This window comes from Vipera berus (assembly GCF_964194415.1).
Source record: "Vipera berus genome assembly, chromosome: 6".
NCBI classification, from domain to species: Eukaryota; Metazoa; Chordata; class Lepidosauria; order Squamata; family Viperidae; genus Vipera; species Vipera berus.
Window position 1 is genome coordinate 57,868,323 of NC_138208.1, and position 22,834 is coordinate 57,891,156.

Genomic DNA, 22,834 nt, shown 5'->3' on the forward strand with positions numbered 1-22,834 from the left:
TCCTGGATGCAAAAACCTTTTTTGCTAGTAACAGGTAAACTTTAAAAATCGGAATGTGTTTAAGGTACTACTATTAGCCTATTACTGTTACTCGTCCCAGCTTCTGCCCACCTAGCAGTTCGAAAGCACGTAAAAAAAAATGCAAGTAGAAAAATAGGGACCACTACGGTGGGAAGGTAACAGCATTCCGTGCTAGTCATGCCGGCCACATGACCACGGAGACGTCCTCGGACAAGCGCTGGCTCTTCGGCTATGAAACGGAGATGAGCACCGGCCCCTAGAGTCGGAAACGACTAGCACGCATGTGCGGGGGAACCTTTACCTTTACCTATTACTATTAGTTTAAGGCACTATTTATTACTGGCTGCTCAGAGTAGCCCATTAGCAAGATAGGTGGCCAATAAATTTAACAAAAAGATAAATATTTATAAAGTATAGAGTACTTCCATTATTGCTTCAAAGTCTAGTCTTAGTATAATAAATATCTGGTATTTAGAAATGGTCACAGTAGCTTGGGATAGCAGTTTAAAAGGGAAAATTTGGACAGATTGCTGTAAAAAAAGTTTTCCGTTTAAAAGGTGGAGGCTATGATATAGTTTAGAATGTCAGATGTAAATGTAAACCACATATTTTCTTTGTGGTTTCAGTGCATTCAGCAAGATTACACATCATTGCTATCAAGCTTGATTCGTGCATTTTCAGAGCATCCAGAGTTTCATGACTTGGTCCAGCTGACTGATTATCATGATCCAGAGATGGACTTCTTTGAAAATATGAAGCATATTCAGGTAATAAGAAATGTTGTAACTGATCCTCCTAAAGTAGCATATACGTTATCTGATAGTGATTGCATGACAACTGATACCACTTATTTCCTTTTTTCTGTTGATAAAAAATATCTGCAGTCCCTGGTTGTAGTATTCAAATGCTTGGTGGACTAAGATATCTCAACCAAGTTCAATTTAATTTTTATATTCTTTCAGATTCACAGAAGGGCACGAGCTCTGATGAAACTAGCTAAGCAGTTAGTGGAAGGCAAAACCATACTGAGTTCTAAAACTCTTCAAAATTATATTATGCCTTATGCAACGACTACCATTTTCAATGAGAAAATGCTTAAGGTAAGCTTTTGAACATAAAATGGGCAAAACTACTTCTGCTTCATTGCCATAAGAAGGATTTACTCCATCAACACTTCTGATCTTTATCCAAGTTTTCATAAAGCGAGAAAATTGAATTTGCTCTACTACCTTTAGTAGAACCTATTGCTCTTATGGAGAATTTCTTGTGTTGAAGCTTCACATATATAATGGGGGATTGACGTAAGGAGCTGGTTCAGAAAGGTTGCTTCCTACTGCCCAGCCTCCTGAAGTGGTCTTGATCCAGCTAAGGGAAGTATAGATTTATTTTTACATTAAAAAGAAAGGCTAGAGGAACAACTTGATGTTGAAGAGGTTCTGTAGTTCAATCTCCCTGATAATACTCTTTTTCCTTAGTATGAAAACATGATAACTGCATCAGTTGAGATGGTGGGAGCTGTCTGCAGACATCTTTCTTGGTCAGCTTACCTCTACCATTTGAAACATTTCATCCACGTATTGCAGACTGGACAGATCAATCAGAAACTTGGTGTCAGGTACATTAAATTCCAGTTTTAAGATTAAAGTTATAATCATTTGCATTAAATAGAAATAAATACCATTGAATGCTGGGGGCCTCTAAATAAATATGAGTGACTTTGAAGTTTGGAAATTATGCTGTTCTTACATTAGTAAGATTTTTTTAAAAGTGCTATTTCATTATAGTTGACTCACAATTCCTTTAGGATTATAAAGATTATATTGTATTGCTGTACATATATTTATTTTGTAAGATTTATCTGTTAATCCAGGCTTATTTTCACCATGACAATAGTGGCTTATTTTTTCCCTTATTTATACAGAGTGTTTTGTAAACTGCTCAATAAAGTTGGAAAGGACTCAAATGTATTTTTTCTTTTTTTTTTTTCATTTGAAAGCGTGCTTGTAATGGTGCTGGAGGCTTTTCATTTTGACCATGAAACTCTTCAAAAGCAGCTTTCAATTATTGAAAAGGAAGGTAAGTTTTTTAATTCCTTAATTTGATGCCTTTTGCATTTTTTATTAATACAATAATAATAATAATAATAATAATAATAATAATAATAATAATAATAATAATAATAATAATAATAAGAAGAAGAAGAAGAAGAAGAAGAAGAAGAAGAAGAAGAAGAAGAAGAAGTTGGAAGGGACCTTGGAGGTCATCTAGTCCAACCCCCTGCTCAGGCAGGAAACCATATACCATTTCAGACAAATGGCTGTCCAGTCTCTTCTTAAAAACTTCCAGTGTTGGAGCATTCACCACCTCTGGAGGCAGGTTGTTCCACTGGTTAATTGTTCTAACTGTCAGGAAGTTTCTCCTTAGTTCTAGGTTGCTTCTCTCCTTGACTAGTTTCCATCCGTTGCTTCTTGTCCTGCTTTCAGGTGCTTTGGAGAATAGTTTGACTCCCTCTTCTTTGTGGCAGCCCCTGAGATATTGGAACACTGCTATCATGTCACCCCTCACTCTTCTTTTCGTTAAACTACACATACCCAATTCCAGCAACCGTTCCCTATATGCTAAAGTATTTTGTTACAGTTTTTATTTCTCTTGTTTTATTCCAAAAGGATATCTTGATTAATTAATGCCATAGTAATTTCATTCATTTTATGTAACATGTAGACGCTGTGGATATCAATCCTGAAGTAGAGAATGAAGCCATGGAGGTGGAACTTAGTGATGCAGAAGAAGAAAGCCAAAAGACCAGCAAAGAACAGTCTTGTGTCAATGAACAGGAAGTGTGTGCTGAATCTAGGTCTGACCAGCCTGCTAATGAAGAAGATGAGAATTTCCAGAAAGTTACAAAACCACCTTCATTCCTGCCCAGGAATAAGGAAGAGTTGGAGTGTCTGATTAAACATATTCAGGAAACAGTGACTGGCAATATATTGCCCAAATTGCACAGATGTCTCATTGCAAAGGTACATTTTAACATTCAAATTGGCCTTGTAGGGATTTCTCCTACCTTTATTTCAGAATAATCGTGCAAGAAAGGTCAAGCTGCAAAAGAGCATATAGAGACTTTTATGATCGAAAGAAGTTTGAGATCTAAAATGCCCTTAGATCTTGTCCCCCATTCTAACCAGCCTTTCTTAACACACCTCCTAGCTAGGGTATGATTGGAATTGCAATCAAGCCCATCCGGAGCAGGTCTAGCTTATACATTAAAGTAGACTGAGTATAAATTTCTTTTCCAGCAGAAGAAAGATATAAAATGCATCTTATAATAAAATTGTTACTGAAGAGTATTTGTTTTGGTACTGATAGGTGAAAAGAGATGAACAGCACAAGATGGTGAAGTCCAAGATTATCAATGATGAAGAGGTGGTGCAAGTGCCAATAGCTTTTGCAATGGTCAAGCTAATGCAGTCTCTTCCTCAGGATGTTATGGAGGAGAATTTGCCAGGGTAAATATTATATTTACAATCTATATAATACATAAATCATTCACATATAAATCTTTGGAGATAAAGCATATCAAAATAGTATTAAGATGATGTTAGAGTTGAAATAAAGCTTTTTCCAGGGGTGTTTTGTATTTTTCCATTTGGCATCTTTAGATAATTAGAGTCTGTCTTTGTTTCCAGCATTCTTCTGAAAGTCTGCTCTCTTCTGAGGAATAGAGCACAGGAAATCCGGGACGTTGCACGTAACACCTTGATGAAAATAATAGAGGCTTTGGGGCCACAATACTTGCAATATGTCTTAAAAGAGATGGTGTCAATCCTTGTCACTGGTTACCAGGTAAGGACGAAGTGTAATAGATTTCAGGAGGATCCTGCAAATCCTTTTTCATTCTGTTTTTATTATCAATCCATAATTGTTGTAGATAGTAACAGACTGTTTTTGCAGAACTATATCCAAGAATGACTGAAATTTCTCCTAAATAAGCATATCACTTGACATTGGGTTAATTGTGGTGACTGCTCAAGATAAAAAAAAGAATCTTAGAAATAACATTAGAAAGTTATTTTGAAAGTTTGAGAAATACAAGATATTACTTTGAAGACTGATCTGCAAGACAACCATAGAGAAACTGGAAAGATACAGTACACTGTAGTATTTTGACGTATATTTTTACAATATTCATTTGGTGGTTCTCTTTTCATTTAACAAATATAATGGTCTCTCCTAAATATGCAGGTCCATGTGTTAACTTTCACTGTCCACCTCTTGCTGAAGAGTCTTGCCAACAGTCAACTTAAAGTTGGTGATTTGGATCCATGCATAGAACTGTTGATGGAAGTACGTGTTTACAGTATATGAAAAAATTTAAATGCAAAATGAATTTATTTCACCAGGTCTTTAACTTAACTCTTCCACAGGGAAATTGTTATGTTGGGTAACACCAAAGTTAAAATTCTAGCTGTCTGAAGAAACTCAGTTCATGAGCTGTTTCCTTAAAGGTAGAGAAAAGAACAATTGTTTGATCTTTAGCTGGGCTTTCATAATGTCCAGATGATGATGAAGATGATAATAATAATAATAATAATAATAATAATAATAATAATAATAATAATAATAATAATAATAATAATTTTATTTGTATACTGCCCTTCTCCCGAAGGACTCAGGGCGGTGAACAGGGCAATAAATACTAAAATACAAAGATACAAAAATTAAGAAAAGATTAAACATAATGCCCAATACAATACAATAATAAATACAATACGTTAAAAACAATAATAAAACCCAAACCCATCAGACCAGGCCGGCTTGTTCAAACAAGTAGGTCTTTAGATCACATCGGAAGGAGCGAAAGTTGGGTGCCATCCGGAGCTCAACCGGTAAGCGGTTCCACAAAGATATACAACCTATGTTGATATGTGATGCACAGGAAGATGTTATGTTGATAAGGACATAGCATCACTTTTTTAATGAATTGGACAAAGCATTATGGTTTGCTGGCATTTATTGGATTTTAATTTTCTTTTAAGCGGAAGAAGGCCATGTTTAGGGTGTTGTACTTCTGATGTATACAGTTGCAAGAAAAAGTATGTGAACCCTTTGGGATTATGTGGAGTTTTGCATGCGCTTTAAACGTCATGTAAACTGACTTTGTAATAATGCCGCTTGGGGGTGTGTGTGAAAGCCCTAGTAAGCAGGCATATACATAGAATGAAGGCTACTGCTAAGCTTGTAAGCCGCCCTGAGTCTTTGGAGAAGGGCGGGATATAAATGGAATTAAAATAAAAAAATAAATAAGTCACAACAATAGAAAAACACAGTATGCTTAAAATAATACTACACAAACATTAGCTGTTGTCATGTTTTAATTGAACATAAAAACTTCGGTTTTCTTCCTCTCTCTTGTATAACAGCATAGGCTTTTGTGGTTAATCTTTACGGTGCCACAAAATTTGTGCAGCAGTGAAGTAAAGAAATAGCTATATGGAAAGTTATACTGAAAACAGCAAAAGAAGCTATAACTATTGCATTATTTTCTGTTGCTAAACTATTCTTGTTTCTCTTGTAAAGATTTTCCACCGTGAATTGTTTGGGGAAATAGCTGAAGAAAAAGAAGTAAAAGGCATCGTTTCCAAAGTTATGGAAGCTCGTAGAAGCAAAAGTTATTATTCTTATGAAATCCTTGCCAAATATGTAGGAAAAAACCAAGTGATTAAGTTTATTCTTCCATTGAAAGAGGTATGAAGATAGAATTAGTGTACATTGAGACTTCCCAGTGGGATGTGTCTGAATATAGTAACTCTATTCTAGTGAGCAACATTCCGGGCAGAGTAAGTAAATTATAGTCCCAGAGCTGCATATAGATCATTTTTGACCAGTCTTTCAAAAACTTTTCACCATTTTGATACAGGAAGCCACAGCAGAAGAGCTAAAACAAGTGTTGTTGTTGTTGTTAGTTGCGAAGTCGTGTCCGACCCATCGCGACCCTATGGACAATGTTCCTCCAGGCCTTCCTGTCCTCTACCATCTTCTGGAGTCCATTTAAGCTCACGCCTACTGCTTCAGTGACTCCATCCAGCCACCTCATTCTCTGTCGTCCCCTTCTTCTATTGCCCTCAATCTTTCCCAGCACCCACCTCTATCACTTTGTATCATTGTTCTGGTCTGAAATGCAATCTCTGGTCATTAAAATGTCTTTTTTGCTAATTAGTCCTGCTAGGGCTCATTGTGGGGCGTTTGGGTGCTCTAATGAAAAGTGGTATATCCATTTTATGCATAAACAAATAAGTATAACTGTACAGTTTTTTCAGATATTTTAGTCCCTCCTGTGCCAGTTTTGGCTGAGAAGAACATGGATTAACCAGTTAATCTCATTTATACATTTAAGTCGGGAATGAATAAACTTCTGAGGACTAGAGATGGTATTTAATATTTTAGGAAGGGTCAAAGACCAAGGCAAGGGACATGTCATGTACATGGCCAGACAGTAATTTTTTCCTTCGGGGGAGGATTTTTAGTTGTGATTTTTGTTGTTTTCTATATAAAGCGTAGCTCTGACTTATTTTACAGTTTTCCTTTATCTCGGACAATACTGGGAAACAAGCTGTGGACTTTCAGTGACATTAACCAGAGGCTCTGAGGAGCACAAAAGAGGTTAATGATCTGAAGCTTCAAATTGCCCACCTTACTGTAAGATGACTTCATGAATACCCTATAGAGTATTCAGAGGATTTTTCCCTCAACGTTTTGCCAAACTGGCATGATCAGACCAATAGAATATCACCTCTCCCACTTACAATTTTGAATTTTCAATCTTACTTTTATTTACTGAATGAAAAATCCACAAATTAAGGAATGACCTAGAAGATTATTGTGTAGGAGAGACATGTCAAACACAAGGCCCGGGGGCCAGATCCGGCCCGCGAAGTGGTTTCATGCGGCCCGCGAAGCCATCTTGGAAACAGTGAGGGAACGGCCCCCACTGCCTTGGCCCTGGCCCAGAGATCCTCCTTCTCCCAGAGAACCTCAGATCTGTCCCACTCCTGCCCAGGCCCCCATAGGCACCCTTGATGCGAACGATGTAGAGCTGGCCACGCCCACCCAGTAGGCCACGCCCACCCAGGCCATACCCACCTGGCCCCCTGCAGGCAACCACAATGCTGATGCGGCTTTCAATGAAATTGAGTTTGACACCCCTGGTGTAGGAAATATAGAACCATTTTACTGCTCTTGGATTACAATTTTCCACCTGATCTGCATTCCCCTTTTTTTCTTCCAATGAATTCAATCAGTGTTCCAGAGGCTGTAGAAATACAGGATAGAAAATTTTTATTGGGCTGGGAGAATTTGGTTGGCAGCTGGTTGATGCCTCTCTTGTACAAAGAGGACAGACACACAATTAATGTTTGTATACAGTATCTAGGAACGTTCTGATGAATAAGAAATTGGAAGAAAATTGGAGGTTTCTCAGTGACATAGTAGAGAACTTTTAGGTATCTCCTTTGATGTAGAGGCATGGGAAAAAGCAAAATGATTCATCCTCTCAGAACATGCTTCTGCTGCAAAAAGGTGGGAGTTGTGAGTGTTGAAAGTGTCCTTCTAAAAAGATTTCTATTCCAGGATTAGCTTTGTAAAGTGATTGCTGAACTGCAATGTTGTCCTGCAGATTTTGGAGAATACAACCAGCCTAAAAATGTCTCGAAAGGTGCATGAAACTTTACGACGAATTGTGTCTGGATTGATAGTGAATGAGGAAATGACTGCAGAGACAATTCTCCTACTCAGCCATGGTTTGATTAGTGAAAATCTACCATTGCTAACAGAAAAAGCAAAGTAAGTTTAGGAAGAATAAAATGATAGAAAACTAAATTTAGTTTGATTCCCCGTTATGTGTTTGCCAATAAATGTGATTACTGTATACAAAATTCTAGTAGAAAATCTATACCTGAATGCCTAAGTCAGGGGGTAGGCAACCTCGGCTCTTTGATGACTCATGGACTTCAACTCCCAGAATTCCTGAGCCAGCGCTGGCTCAGGAATTCTGGGAGTTGAAGTCCATGAGTCATCAAAGAGCCGAGGTTGCCTACCCCTGGCCTCAGTCTTATAAATGTGCAGCAGCATACATACTTATATGCTGTGAATCCCATTTAATTATCATAAATGCAAAGAAGTCAGCAACCTCTGGTTTTGTCTTTCTGCAGTGCCTACCATTTGGGATTTTCCCATTTGTTTACTTGCAGTTCTCTTGTTTCTAATGAAGCCATAATTTATTTTAACCAGCATTTGATTCCTTCTTCAAAGGTTTTTTCCCCCTTCCTCTAATGAGGGCATTCAATGCACATAGCAGTCTTTTGAGATTGGTATTATATGATTGATCTTTTCCAAACCCTCAAGAAGGAATGGCTTCATTAAATAACTGAGCATACATTGAAATGTATAAGTTCATTCTAAATGTCTCATTTTGGTTTCCTCTCCTTTCTCTACCTAGTAAATGCCTTTTGTTTGATTAGAAGAACTGTGTGCTGAGACCATAATTCTCATTTTTGCTTTCTTTTTCAACAACTTTTTAGAATGAAAGTTGCAGTTCCTCCAGATCCTCGTTTGCAGCCACAGAGCTGCCTCCTACTACCACCAGCTCCTGTTCGAGGAGGTCAAAAAGCACCCGTGAGCAGCAAGACTAACATGCACGTCTTGGTTGAGTCAGGGCTACGGGTAAGAAGTGCCAGGCATTATTCCTCGTTCTCTCTTTCATGGTTTTTTTTTCTGTTTGAAAATGTGTAGCCTCTGTAATAAAGTGAATCCAACCCTTTTATGTTTCAGTTGCAGGAACACTGTAAACCAGGGGTCTTCAAACTTGGCCCTTTTATGACTTGTGGACTTCAACTCCCAGAATTCCTCAGCCAGCGTGCCTGGCTGAGGAATTCTGGGAGTTGAAGTCCACAAGTCATAAAAGGGCCAAGTTTGAAGACCCCTGCTGTAAACAAACCACATCAAACCTCATGATCCACTTTAAAATTGTTGAAATAACTTCATAGCTCTAGTTTCTTCCTGCATGTTAGAGATGGGTCACTTGACCGGAATAAAGAGTTGAATGGACAGGATCCCTTCAGTTATGAGAGAACTGCCAATGTGTATAACACTGCAGTCCCTTTCCATCCCTCACGTACTGGGTTTTTCTTTCTAGGATAAGGGTAAATCATGACTTGCCATTATATTTGAATGCATATATTATAAGCATAGGAGACCCTGAGGATTTTACTCTGCTATTCATTGCCAGCTGGGGGAGGGGTGCTCATCTCCATTTCAAGGCCCTTGAGCCAGCGCTGTCTGAAGACATTTCCACAGTCATGTGGCCATCATGACGTCAAGGAGTGCTGTTACCTTCCCGCCAAAGTGGTACCTATTTATATCAACTTGCCTTTGTGTGCTTTCAAACTGCTAGGTTGTCAAGAGCTGGGGTGAGGACGGGAGCTCACCCCATCATGTGGAGTTTGGGTCTCGAACCTGGGCTGCTAGCTTTCCAGCCAATAAAAGCCCAGCATCTTAACTGCTGAGGTCTGTATTATTGGCATAAAGAAATTGAAATGAGAACTTTGGAAATCACTAAGAGAATGGGATCTGTACGTCTTGCCATTCTGCTTTAATTGAGCCAAATTATAAAAAATTGTTATTTTGTGGTAACACAATAAAAAGTTGTTTTTGTGGAAAGTTCCTGAGCAGTATTACAGTTAAATACTTGAAAGATTGAAGAGAAGGAATATATTTCTCTCCATCCATTTCTTTTGTGCTTTCAATCTTTTTCATGCTTGCACTCTCCCCTGTTAATGTGCTGCATTTCTAAAATACCACTGTAATTTCCTTATAAATCACTTCCCTTTTTAGCTTAAAGGCCTCCTAATATTTCTTTATTATGCGCAGCTGCTGCACATGAGTTTGAAGAGATCTAAAATAAATTCCTCAGATGAGCATGTTTTAGAAATGATGGATCCATTTGTACAATTACTTATCAGCTGTCTTCAGTCCACAGATATTAAGGTATGATGTTTAGCAACATGTAACTAACTTTATAGCAGTGCAGACAAGACTAATAGAGATCAACCCTAGAACAGTAATAGAATTGGGAGAATGCATATTCACTGCTTAGATAGCAGTACAGAAAATCAAGAGTTTTGCATTTCTCCCTTCAGAAATTAGGATCACCCTGTTGGCCTTTCATAAGGCTGTGAAGATTTGGTTGTATTAGTGGGCCTGGGATCCTGATTGTGTTAAGGTCCTGTTTCTTGGTTGTATCCATGGCAAGAGTAGTAATCAGTGTCTGTATATATTTATTTTGTATTGTTTTGATTGTTTTTAATTTGTTTCTACATTTTATGATGTATGCTCCCTAAAGTCAGTTGTTAAGATGGGTGGCTACAGAAAACAAATGAAGAAAAATAAATGTATTTAAGGTTTTTCTATTTAATGCAGATTTCTGGATTTTACAGTTGCAGAGAGAACTTCAAAATAGAGATACAAAACTGAAAACCCTAAGCCTAGGGCTATAAACAGCCCCCAAACCTTGGCCTCCAAGGACTTCTGAAAGTGGTCACTAGACTGTAGTTTCCATGCATTAGAAGTTTATCAAGAGCTGGACTGACAAGATTTGCTAAGATGCTTGCTAACTTCTGTTGCTACTCAATTTGCCATTGAAATGGGGGAGGGGAAGCTTGGGAAAAACAGGATTTTTAAGAAGCCATCTACGGACCATGGGAACCAAGGTCACAGAAACAGATGTCTCACAGAGAAGTAGACTATTCTCATAACAAACCAAAGAAATATGATTGGGCAACGTGAGCACTTGGTGGGTGGGTGTTATGAAGAATGATTGTTAACTAACTAGATTTTCAGGTGGAAAACGTAGAGCTGATTTTACACAGTATCAAGATGTGTATTCAGTAAAATTTATCTTTTATGACACCTCAAAGCTGTAGAGTTTCCTCAGTGCTGAATTCGCTAGTCAGACAGCTGACATGGACTCTAGTACAGCGGTCCCCAACGTTTGCAGCTTGGCAGCCCAGTAAATGGTGGAAGAGGGAAGCTGGGTCTCCCGAGTGGAGGGTCGGATTGCACACGTGTGCATGTGCGCACAGCTCGTGGGGCCCAGTTCCAGATAGGACACAGCCCAGCAGTAGCCCATGGCCTGGGGGTTGGGGACCCCTGCTCTAGTACATACCATAATATATTCCATATTAGCCAGAAGGTTAGCAAAATTAAAGGTGCTCTGCTTTGGTAGAAGTTTGCTTCCCCTTTTAGGTTCTAGATTATATACCAATCATTTATTTTGTCTGCTTTTTTATATAATCTGTATAGCAGCCTTTTGATTATAATAGTAAGCTAAATTATTGATTCAGCAGTGGTGGCCCATGTGGTACTTGCTTAGGTGATACTTGGGTGGCTCAGGTGATACTAATATTTGGCACAAGTGATTGTTGAAAACCTGTAATTCTAAATTTTTAAAAGCTCAATAATCTTAGATTCCTGATTGCTACCAACATTTTAGTGAGCCTTATAAATCATTCTTGTTATTTTCTTTTCAGGTGATTACTGGTGCACTTCAATCGTTTCTCTGGGTTTTAAAGTTTCCTCTACCTGCTATAGATAATAATATGGAACAGTTAACAACACAGCTTTTCCTCCTGTTGAAGGATTTTGCTAAACCAGGTGCAGCTAAAGGACAGAATTTTCATTTAGTTGTCAATTGTTTCAAAGTAAGTCTTAACCAAATGAACAGTTCATTGTTGGTCTTGGATGGGTTTTGTGCCAGTGTTATATTACCTGTGCGGTAAAGAAGGTATATCTGCCTTCTTGGAAACTGCATATATTAGCAAGTTGTACTGAAGTGTGTTTATTGGTGATTTAGAGGCTATTGTGCATGCAGAAATCTCAGTAGCAGTTTGTAGCATTTTGTCCAAAATGATCATTGTAGAACCTACTCAGCAGTGTTTGCAGAAATAAAGAACTACACAGGTGCCTCATTTGGAGATAAATGAAACTGAGACGGACAGAGTGTATTTTGTAATAATCTGACACAGTTTCAGTGTTGTGGAAATTGTTTCAATTTCCATTTGCATTTTTTCTTAACAGCACAAGAAGAAAATCATTCAAAAACTTGCCTATCACTAATGCTTATCATTTTTATTATATGTATCCTCATATGTGTAGATTTGCCTATTGTATATTTTTGATTGTTCAAAGAATTGTAAGTCACTGTGTACCATTTTATGTTGAATTTAAAACATGCCTAATTTTAAAAAAAAGTGTTGAGCTGCAGAAAATAAAAAGTTCAAAAGGTATAGCTTCATCTTGCCTCAGAAAAGGATTACATGGGTATAATTCAGCAATAGGTTTCATCAGAAAGAAAAACAAAGAATTGAAAAACAATACGTAATGGAGGCTTAGTCCCTATTTAATTCTATTTAGGCTTGTAATCTTCATGGGGAAAATGATATAGAGTAAGATGAGAATTTTTTATTTGGTAGACCAGCATATAATTAAGTTTTTTAATGCAAAATTTTAATTTGCAGTGTGTAACTCTGCTGGTGAGGAATACAAAGAGTCAGATTACAGATAAACAATTGCAAGTTTTGCTTGGATATGCTGAAGAAGATATTTATGACTCATTACGACAAACCACTGCTTTTGGCCTCTTAAAGGTAGTAACATAACAAATTGTCATTTAAGAATTATTGTTTGAAAACTGGATGACTTATTTTGTATTTTTTGTGAAAATTCTCTCTTGAAATCAGCCAGCCTGGAATCGGAAGCCAGGTGCAAGTGTCTCCTCTTGATATTGACTTCAGGATTTGAACTATGAGTTGTTAGCTTAGTTGTAATCTTCAGCTTAGCTATTTCTCCTGCAGCAGAATATTATTCAGCATTATCTTGTGTGTTGCATCTCAGCAAGCTGGATAATTCTAAGTTTCCAGCACTTTGCAGATAAGCTACTGTTCATCAGCTGAGCAGAATATCAGTCTCGCCCATCTAATAGCAGATCAGAAGAGATGACAACTTGCGAAGTGGCTGATTGGACATAAAATAATTTTGATTTTACTGAATGGATATCTCAAGGATTGGCTTTTGCTGGGATTGGATAAGCAGTTGGGTTTCTGGAGTGTGATGTTTTTGTGTCACCAGGGCAAAGAAAGAAAATTCTATTGTAAGTTGCTTTTGATAGATTAGATTAGAACAACTTCACCTCCTATTTATACATTATTGTCTTTGTTTTTTTTAAAGGCTATTTTATTTAGAAAATTAATAGTTCCAGAAATCGAAGGTGTCATGCAGAAGGTTGCAGATTTTGCCATTACAGGCCAAAGTGAGCAAGTTCGAATTCAATGTAGACAGGTTTGTAGACATATTAAAAATGTCCTTTTCATTATTAGAATTATTTTCTTAGGAGCACAAAGATATTTTAAGTAATTTTATTAAATCAGAGGTAATGATTATAATGGTGTGGGAGCTGAACTGACCTTTAACAAGCTTACTGATAGGTCTTTGCCAGCAGTAGAAAGGATCACAGTTAAGATGGAAAGTTTACCCACTATGGGATGTAGACTCTTTTTTTAATGTCCTTGGCCTAGAATCATATATATGCATTCTTTTTTTCCCTTCTGTACTTATACACTGATCCTTTTATAAATTTATTTATTTATTATATTATATTATATTGGACATAATTATTTAATTCTTTTTAACTTCTTTTTTAACTTTTGTATTTATATTCTGATATTTATTGCCCTGTACACCGCCCTGAGTCCTTCGGGAGAAGGGCGGTATAAAAATTTAATAAATAAATAAATAAATAAATTCCCTTGCCACTGTCCCCAATGGTGTGGGGTGTGAGTGTGTATTTACATTAAGTTTTCCAAAGCTGGTTAATGATTATTTTGGCTCTAAAATTAAATTAATGAGATTAATTTGTGAAGATTTTCTGCCTGCTGGCACTTTGATAGCTGTCCTGTCTTTGTAAATTGGAAAATAATTCTTAAACCATTTATATTAGTATTGTTTTTCCTGGTTCACTTTTCCCCCCAGATTTTTCTGAAATACATAATTGACTATCCCCTTGGGAAAAAGTTGAAACCCAACCTTGAGTGTATCCTTGCCCAGCTTAAGTAAGTACTGTGGAGATAATTCTCAAACTATGAGAACATAAATATTAAATATTTGCTTGTTTCTTTTAAATGATTATTTTTTAATTATTTTTCCCTTTGGTTGCAGATAAACAAATGCATGTGTTCTAAGCAAAATCCTGTAGTGCAGGGGTCTTCAAACTTGGCCCTTTTATGACTTGTGGACTTCAACTCCCAGAATTCCTCAGCCAGGCACACTGGCTGAGGAATTTTGAGAGCTGAAGTCCACAAGTCATAAAAGGGCCAAGTTTGAAGACTCCTGCTGTGGTAGGTCTTATTTATTTCCCTTGTTTATTTCCCATTTTTGTGCTGTTTGTTACTGCCTCTCTCATCAACTTTTCTATCATTCCTTTATCTCAGAGGTGTAGAACGATGGCCCCTTTATGACTTGTGAACATCAACTCCCAACTTCTGGGAGTTGAAGTCTGTAATTCATAAAGGAGCCATAGTTACCCAGTCCTGCTTTATCTGAAGATTCCAAGGGCTGAATGTGGAGCCTCCTAAAAGCTCTGAAATTGGCCTATGGTGATTTCTTGTTTGCCAAATTTCTATTAATGCTTGAATTTTCTGTGCGATGGATACTTCTATTAAATAATAGAACTTTATCTAGTGCATAGATATTTGCATAGCTTTGTTTTTAGATTAGATATCCTGTCCAGATAATTGGGTTTTGGCCAAGAGCTTGTCATGCTGAACAGCTGAAAAGAAGAAGATGAAGAGCTGCTAGCAGTCTGTCTCCCATTTTGTTGTGTATTTATTTCATTTTTCCTCTCTTCAACAATTAAAGGAGCAAAAGCACCCTGCGCGTCCAATAGTGGCAAAGGCAGACTGTATGATCAAAATATATTGCTTAAAGTTTTACATATCTGGGGCTTCTAAACACAAACATAAGAATAAATCTAATTGAATGCTCACAGGCATTATGCTGCTTGGGCAAAAGTCTCGGCAAATTTGGAAGTATTAACTATATTGCTGTTAATTGTTTTCACCCTAGTTATGAATATGAGACGGGAAGAGAGTCTGCTTTGGAAATGATTGCTTACCTCTTTGAAATGTTCCCTCAGGTATTGTGCAGTTACTTCACAGATACAATACCCCTAATGTTTTCTTTGAACTAAAATAAGTATAATGTTTGAATAAGACTTTCATTAAATGGGATGAGTTTGTTGAGAAAATATGTATAGGATCAAATTTGTAAGCACATCAGAGGAGATGTAAACCTATAGCTTCTTGCGGAGTATTCTGAATTTGCGGGAATAAAGAATTGCATGGATTGGATTTTATTTGTTTGAATTTACCTATTCTATTAGGAGATCCCCCCCCCAAAACCATTCCCTACAATTATTTTGTATATATTGTGAAAAGCAGTCCAAATGTTGCTTAATATACACTTGCTTTCTCAAGAACTATAAAATATATGCAATTCTTAGATATAGTATTATTTAACTGAAACATGTTGCAGAAGAAGTGTGGTATGTTCATCTGTACATGGAATAAAACCTTTCCTTGTTTAGTGAATGCATTCCAGTCCCTAAATTGGAAGCAAAATGGTCAGAGAGAAAGAGAGAGATGCTGCGAAGGCCACTGGTTGTTGTCTCATTTAGATAAAGTTCTCTTGTACAGCTTACTTTCACACTGGCATACATTGTTGTCAGGTGCAGAAATTTAAATTCATGGATTAGTCAGAAAATGATGGTGATCATTTTTCATAGTTGTGAACAGTTGCTAAATGAGGTATCCGCTAGACAAGGAGTGGCTGTATTTTGATTGTCTTGATGTGGATCTTTCTTTCATTGTGGGTTACAGGGGAAAACTGTCATTCTAGACATTTGCAACCTATATGATTCCTCCTTTATTTCTGCAGGGCTTATTGCATGAGTTTTGTGGCCTGTTCTTTGTCCCATTATGTATGATGATAGTAAATGATGATTCAGCAAAGTGCAAGAGGATGGCAGCACTGGCAATCAAAAATCTTCTCAGCAAAATTAGTCCTGAGAACCGAGATCTGATGTTTTCTCTGGTTGCTTCATGGTTTACAAGTAAAAAGGTACCATATAGGCAGAAGTTTAGGTTGTCATTGGCAAGTAGTCTTTTAATCAGCATGAATAAAACAAGGGAATGTCAAGAGTCTTAACTTTTTTTCAAAGAAAAATTATAATCAACTGAATTTCTTTGTAGAACGCTATTTTATTACATGGCATTTAGCATTCATCTTCTTGTGAGATTAAAACCTCCACTCAGAATTAAGGCCGAGCATGTTGTTTGTAAGGCAGACACACTAACTAATTTGGGCCTTCCTTGCATGTAAAGGATTCACTTATCTACAGGTAGACCAGGAGTTGGCTATTGCCTCTGCGCCATGTGACACATTAGAGGAACTGCTTTCAAGAAGTGACAAATCACAGTCTTAAACAGGCTGAGGTCTGACTGTTATTTCTTATCATGATTGTAGAGCAGTTCCTACAGTAGGAACTTTAAAATTTGTTATTTATAACTAGGAAAAATATATTTATATTCAGTTGTGTTTATATGCTGCTTCAATCAAAACTCATTCTGAGTGGCTTACCTACTTTCTTTGATATTACAGTGAAAATAAAGCACAGCAAACCATAATACAATGAACAGTAATAACAATGAGTAATAAGAACCTTAGCTCAAGGATGACACTAACCACACAAACCTTACCCTACAGGGAGGGATCAATTCTCGACCCTCAAGATCTTATTGGTGAGGTTTTAATGACTATAAAAAAACCCCAGAGCACTAGGGATTATTTGATCTTGGAAGTGGGGCAGGGTTAGGATGCCATTCTAGAGAAGGGGTGGGCAACAACAGAGAACTACTACCATCTATAGAGTTTGCCATTCCTTAGGGATAGGGATTCAGATAACCCTTCTCTTCTAGATTTTGTTGGGAGAGCAAACTTGATGTACTTCCTTCCTTCACACAAATTGATGTATTTACTTTCCTCACGCAAAGTAATGACAAATACTACTAGTTTCTCTAGATTTTTTTTGCAAAATGTCTAATTTATGAGAGATTGTCTTTATTGATAGAGTGTACATAAGAGATTAGCTGCTCACGCCTGTGGAGCATTTGTTGAAGCTGAAAAAATTGAATTTGAGAAAAGACTTGGAACCGTTCTCCCTGTTATCGAGAGAGAAATTCATGCTTCAAATTTTGAAGAAGTAAGTATTTTAATCAGCAATAATATTTCTAGGAAACTGAAAAGCTGAGAAAATTGATCAAAAACCTAAATGAGACAAAATGCTTCATTATTTTACAGGAAGGCAGATTCATGAAAGAAATCTATCCAATTATTTTTGGCAGAAACATTTTTTCAAGAAGTGTAAAAGAGTCTTATTGAAACAGTTTTAAGAGATAATATAGCTGTAATAAGGAAGGAAGGGGAAAGCAAAAGGGGAAAAGAGTTTTTATTCTATAAGCTGTTCAGGCTACACATGAATCGTCTTCCTCAGTGGGTATGAAGGAAATGAATGGTTCAGTATATTGTTTTTGATTGTTGTGGCAAACTATTAAGAAATGTTGAATATAGGCCTTAATCTATAAGCATAAGAGCTCTATTTTCAGTGCTGTAAATTCTGGCATGCGTTAGCTTTGCTAGCAAACATGGAGTATGCATTTGTGATGCAGATGAAAGATGCCAGGGGAATACATGACATATTAGTACATAGATATTTTCAGAACGGACAGTGGATTTCATAATCAGAGATTCAGTTTGGAGATAGCATGGTCTTAATTGGAAAAAGTTTCCTACTGTTTCTCTATATCCATAACAACAGAGGGAAGGAGACTATTGTGAAGTTTTCTAGATAAAAGAAGGAAAAAATTTCAGGAAGCCAAAATACGCAGTTTACGGTGACTTCTGTGTGAAGAGATGTAGTGATCGTCCACTCTTTTGTGTTCCTTTGGCTAGGAAATCCTTTGCCAATTTCAATTTCAAATTGAATGTGGAACTTTATAGAAAAGAGTTTGTGTTGTGTCTGCTCAGTTGTGTTTCAGATTATAGTCTCATTGTCCTTACTTGCAGTTGAATTTACAATATTGTATCAGTATTATAAGTAGGCAGCAACCTAAACCAGGGTATGAAGACTAGCAAGGGATGTATTAATTACTTGAACACTATTGCTTCTGCAGAATATCATTTGTTATCTTCTACATTCACTTTTTTTTAAGGTTAAAGAAGAGAATGAAGAAAAGCAGGCAGACAGATTGCTCTTCAGCTTCCTAACTTTGTTTGTTAAACTAATCAATGAGTGCAACATTATTCAATTAAACAAACACCATGAGATTCTGATCAACATTTGGGGTTAGTAGTAACATTTTTTCCATTCAGTTGTGTCCAATTCTCAGAGATAGCCTGCCAAGTGTCTGAAATTTTCTTGGCAAGGTTTTTCTGAAATGGTTTGCAATGCCTCCTACCTAGGGCTGAGAGAAAGTGATTGGCCCAAGTCACCCAGCTGGCTTTGTGCCTAAAGTGGGATTGGAATTCATGATTTCTAGCCTGATGTCTTAACCACCACACCAAACCTACCTCTCAACATTACATTGCTGCAAAAAGAAGCATTGGTGCCTGGCGTGTTTATTATGAAAACTGTGCATTTTAAAAGTGTATAATGCATAACTGTTTTATATCTCTGTATATAAATGAATTCAGTTCAAGTGATGGCTTTTTTCTCCATTTTTAAGGTCATGTCCAGTCCCATTTATGGTACCCACACAGCTGGGTTTGGTTGACTTCTGCTCAGATTTTTGGCCTGCTGTTTGCTTCTCACAAGCCAGAAGAACTTGTTAATAAATGGTGCAAAAGAAAAACAAAAAAGAAACAAGTGACACATGAGACATCAGCAACAATTTTCTTAATAGAGGAACTTAGTGAAAAGGTTATCTTACTATCTTACTTATATTGCTGCATATTCCAAGCCGTGGTAGCACAGTGGTTAGAATGCAGTATTGCTGGCTAATTCTGCTGACTTGCCAGCAGTTCAATTCTCACCTGCTCGAGGTTGACTCAGCCTTCCATCCTTCCGAGGTTGATAAAATGGAGGCGCAAATTATTGGGGGCAATATGACTCTGTAAACCGCTTAGAGATGGCTGTAAAGCACTGTGAAGCGGTATATAAGTGCTATCGCTATTTCAGTTGGTGGATGGAGCAGAAATCAATACTAATTTCAATAAAATTTATTGGTTTCGTTACAGTTATAGATCTTTAGTGCTAGAGCTTATTCTTTTTGTTGTATTTTAAATTAAACAATTTTGGGGGCCGTGATTTACTAATGCCCCAAACTTAGCACCAGATACATCATATTATCTTGTCTTGCATGCTCCTTTACAGATGAAAACATTTGCTTTAGCTTTCTGCCATCAGCTGAAATCCAAATTTCTCAGTTACAGTCTTGGAGAACAGGTAAATGATTAAGTAGAAATTTTCACTTTGTCATATTTATAATGCATTTGCTGAAAGAACACATAGTTGAAACAGATGTAAGAGTTCAAGATCAGAAAGATTCATAAATGGTGGCCAGATTTTATGCCATTCAAAAGGCAGTCACAGTTTCCTGGACCTGACTGCACTCCAGATATGTTTAGTCTCAAGCACGAATAGCCTTTTTAATGGGATGTTTGTAATCTGAATTATTTTCTCAGTTTTGCTTCCCCCCCCAACCATTTATTTTAGTAAATTGTTCTGTTATCTGATACATTCAGTACACTAGGAATTTAGACTGTTCTATATGTCAGGAATTATTGTTCCAACCCCTGCTGTATGAGAATAGCTAAGTTCCTTAGGCAGGAGTGATATTTTGGTCTCTACAAGAGAGATAGAGATCACTATCCTTTGTTAGTATTTCATTTTCATAATAAAATGAAATTATGGATTTTTATATATATTGGATATATTGTAGCATTAAGAATGGTTATTAGTGCATTTTTCCTGTTTTGAACACATATTCCTTGATGTAAGAATATTATTTTTATATCTTGGCAAAGAACTCTTAAGTTGGGAAACATTGAGCCTCAAATGGCGTGATAACCATGCTAAATCTGCTTTTGCAGTAGACTTAAGAGTATTTCTCAGCAGATTCAACAGATGTGTGGATTCAACTCCCAGAATCCCCCAGACAAAATGCTGAAAAATACTAGCTTAGAAAGTCATAAAGCAAGAAGTTTAATCAAGTAGCTAAAAAACAGTTCATTGAGAACCTGCCCTGAAACTTTGGCAAACATTTTATGAGTCATTTGGATGTCTTCCTTTTGTTTTTCTTTGTATTCAAGGTTATAAAGAATTTACTGTTTGTGTCCAAAGTACTGTACCTTCTGGCTCCTACTCCAGAAGATGGAAAAGAAATTGGGGAGAATGTGGTTTGGGAAATTGAAGACCGGGGTGACTTAGGAAGCGAAGATGAGAAAGAGATTTCGGGTATGGAGGCAAAAGAAAAGAGCGGTCCAGCCAGCTTGTTGTGGGTGATGAAGAAACTTCTAGTCATGGCAACAAGAGAAGCTGCTCATTCACCCAAAGACTCTTTAAAGGTTGGTCTCTCTTCTGCAAATAACACTTTCAGCTTAGAAAATACTGTCAAAGTATCAGTAACTTTTATAGCTTACAAACGCAAATGGTTAAAACAAACCAGTGCAGCAGGATAGTCTCATAAATGGAATACAAGTTTTTCCAGTTCAAGGCAAGAAGGCACCCAGCATTGTTGCCCTTAGCTTCTTAGGAAGAGCAGAATAAGCAAAAGATCCTTGCTTCAATTCTCTTCGCTGCTTTTGCTCAGGTTATACTGTGTTTTTGTGGTTTTTGAAGCCTGTCCCAATCCAAGGATTGTTGCTTTTTTCATTACTTACTTAATAAAACCTGGGGCACAAAGACTAACAGTAATTCTGTTAAAATATGAATGAGGTTGCCCACATAATGCTCACCTTGAGTTAAATTGAAAGAAGCCATATATAAATATAATGTGGGAAAGGGAAAAAGATCTCTTTCTGCCCCTTTTTCTTCAGAAGACTACTGGGTTCTGTGGTTACATTCAAGGGCAGGGGTAGGCAACCTTGGCTCTTTTATGACTCGTGGACTTCAACTCCCAGAATTCCTGAGCCAGCCATGCTGAGGGGAAAGAGAGAGGTTTCCAAGCTGAGCCATGCTGACTCAGGAATTCTGGGAGTTGAAGTCCACGAGTCATAAAAGAGCCAAGGTTGCCTACCCCTGTTCTAGGGGTATGGTCTATGGAGTGCTGAGAAATGCTACTTAGAGTGCACTTGGCCTTGCCAGGCATTGTAGGAAGAGGAGATACCAAAATGAAAGGCTTGGAGAATAGATAGGAAATGGAGAAGGCTGTAGGCACAGAAGAAGCAGGATCAAATTAGGATTAAAATTAGATATTGAGCAAATCACTGTTGTCAGAACTGTACCTACCAAATTTCACTGAAAAAATACTCCCTTGCCACTAACTGATAACATCCTTGGGTTGTTCTACTGCTTTGTGGGCTAATCTGTTGACCAAATGTCTTTGCCTCTTCAGAGAACCTGCATCTTTAAGTTTCTCGGTGCTATTGCAGTTGACCTGGGCAAAGAGAAGGTAAAACCGTATCTTCCAACTATCATAGCCCCTCTATATAGAGAACTGAATAGCACGTATGCAGAACAAGGTAAGGGAATTTGCACTCAAGATAAAAATGTGTATTTTATACTTTCCATATTTTAAAACACCTAGGCAAGCATTCAAGTTTTTTCCAGTAGAATACATCTATTATTAATGCTTAAAATGGAGGAACAGGGAGGTTTGGCACAGCAACACCTGCAAAAGCTTTATATGGTGCTCATCAGCATAATTTTTTTAAAAAAAACCCTTAAAATTTAACAAATTACTACAATTTAAAATTTGTACAATTGCTAAATCTTATAAAATCTGTCGTTTTAAATAAGGTCATATGAAATTTTTCTACTTGTAATTTTGATTTTTTAAAAGAATCATGCTTTTGGGGGTCAACAACTTTGCATAATATTGCACTATATTGCTTGTGAACTAAAATATTGAGTTCTTATTGAGGTTCTCTGTGTCTTTGCAACTACTGCTCTTTTAAATGTCTATTCCATTCTGGATGTTATATAATGAAGTGATTGCATGTCTCCCATCTCTACAACGTATATAAAGTAATTCGATGAAGAGACAGTGGTGTATTTTCTGTGTATTTTTAAATGGTCTTGTGAAGATATGGCAAATTGTTCATCTAGGTATCAGGATGGAAAAATAATCTGCTATGCTCTGAAAACTTGACCCAACCTCTTCTAGTATCCCCTTCATGTATTGGATATTGAAACCCATAATTCCTTGGCATCTTATCAGTCAGATTGCATAAGAATTATGAAACTCGAGATCCAACATATCTAGAAAAATGTATGTCAGTAAAGGCTGCTTTATATATTCATTTGCCCCTTGTAACGGCCCAATATTTGACTACAATACAAGCTTTTCGATTTAGATAGCTTGGCTGCATTCTGCCATAAGAGATTAAGCGAATATCTGGCAAAATCCTTACGATAGCTTGGTGGGTCAAAATCTAAACAATGCTGTTTCCCACGCATGCATTTCTATACTAAATGTATGGCTTTGATCAA

The 22,834-nt window shown here is 37.1% G+C and overlaps 1 protein-coding gene across 3 annotated transcripts in view; it reads left to right on the forward strand.

Moving 5' to 3' along the window:
• UTP20 (UTP20 small subunit processome component) overlaps positions 1 to 22,834 on the forward strand; it is an 88,834-nt gene that overhangs the window by 62,901 nt on the left and 3,099 nt on the right. For all 3 annotated transcript variants that reach the window (XM_081331571.1, XM_081331572.1, XM_081331573.1), the window contains 24 exons: positions 648 to 788; positions 984 to 1,121; positions 1,497 to 1,636; positions 2,018 to 2,097; positions 2,743 to 3,041; positions 3,388 to 3,527; positions 3,708 to 3,864; positions 4,264 to 4,365; positions 5,599 to 5,766; positions 7,694 to 7,860; positions 8,598 to 8,739; positions 9,946 to 10,062; positions 11,604 to 11,774; positions 12,591 to 12,719; positions 13,300 to 13,410; positions 14,101 to 14,180; positions 15,193 to 15,262; positions 16,063 to 16,245; positions 17,255 to 17,386; positions 18,396 to 18,528; positions 18,909 to 19,102; positions 19,556 to 19,627; positions 20,494 to 20,748; positions 21,738 to 21,864. In XM_081331571.1, coding sequence (XP_081187697.1) covers positions 648 to 788; positions 984 to 1,121; positions 1,497 to 1,636; positions 2,018 to 2,097; positions 2,743 to 3,041; positions 3,388 to 3,527; positions 3,708 to 3,864; positions 4,264 to 4,365; positions 5,599 to 5,766; positions 7,694 to 7,860; positions 8,598 to 8,739; positions 9,946 to 10,062; positions 11,604 to 11,774; positions 12,591 to 12,719; positions 13,300 to 13,410; positions 14,101 to 14,180; positions 15,193 to 15,262; positions 16,063 to 16,245; positions 17,255 to 17,386; positions 18,396 to 18,528; positions 18,909 to 19,102; positions 19,556 to 19,627; positions 20,494 to 20,748; positions 21,738 to 21,864 — 3,448 coding nt within the window. The remainder of the gene's footprint in view (positions 1 to 647; positions 789 to 983; positions 1,122 to 1,496; positions 1,637 to 2,017; positions 2,098 to 2,742; positions 3,042 to 3,387; positions 3,528 to 3,707; positions 3,865 to 4,263; positions 4,366 to 5,598; positions 5,767 to 7,693; positions 7,861 to 8,597; positions 8,740 to 9,945; positions 10,063 to 11,603; positions 11,775 to 12,590; positions 12,720 to 13,299; positions 13,411 to 14,100; positions 14,181 to 15,192; positions 15,263 to 16,062; positions 16,246 to 17,254; positions 17,387 to 18,395; positions 18,529 to 18,908; positions 19,103 to 19,555; positions 19,628 to 20,493; positions 20,749 to 21,737; positions 21,865 to 22,834) is intronic.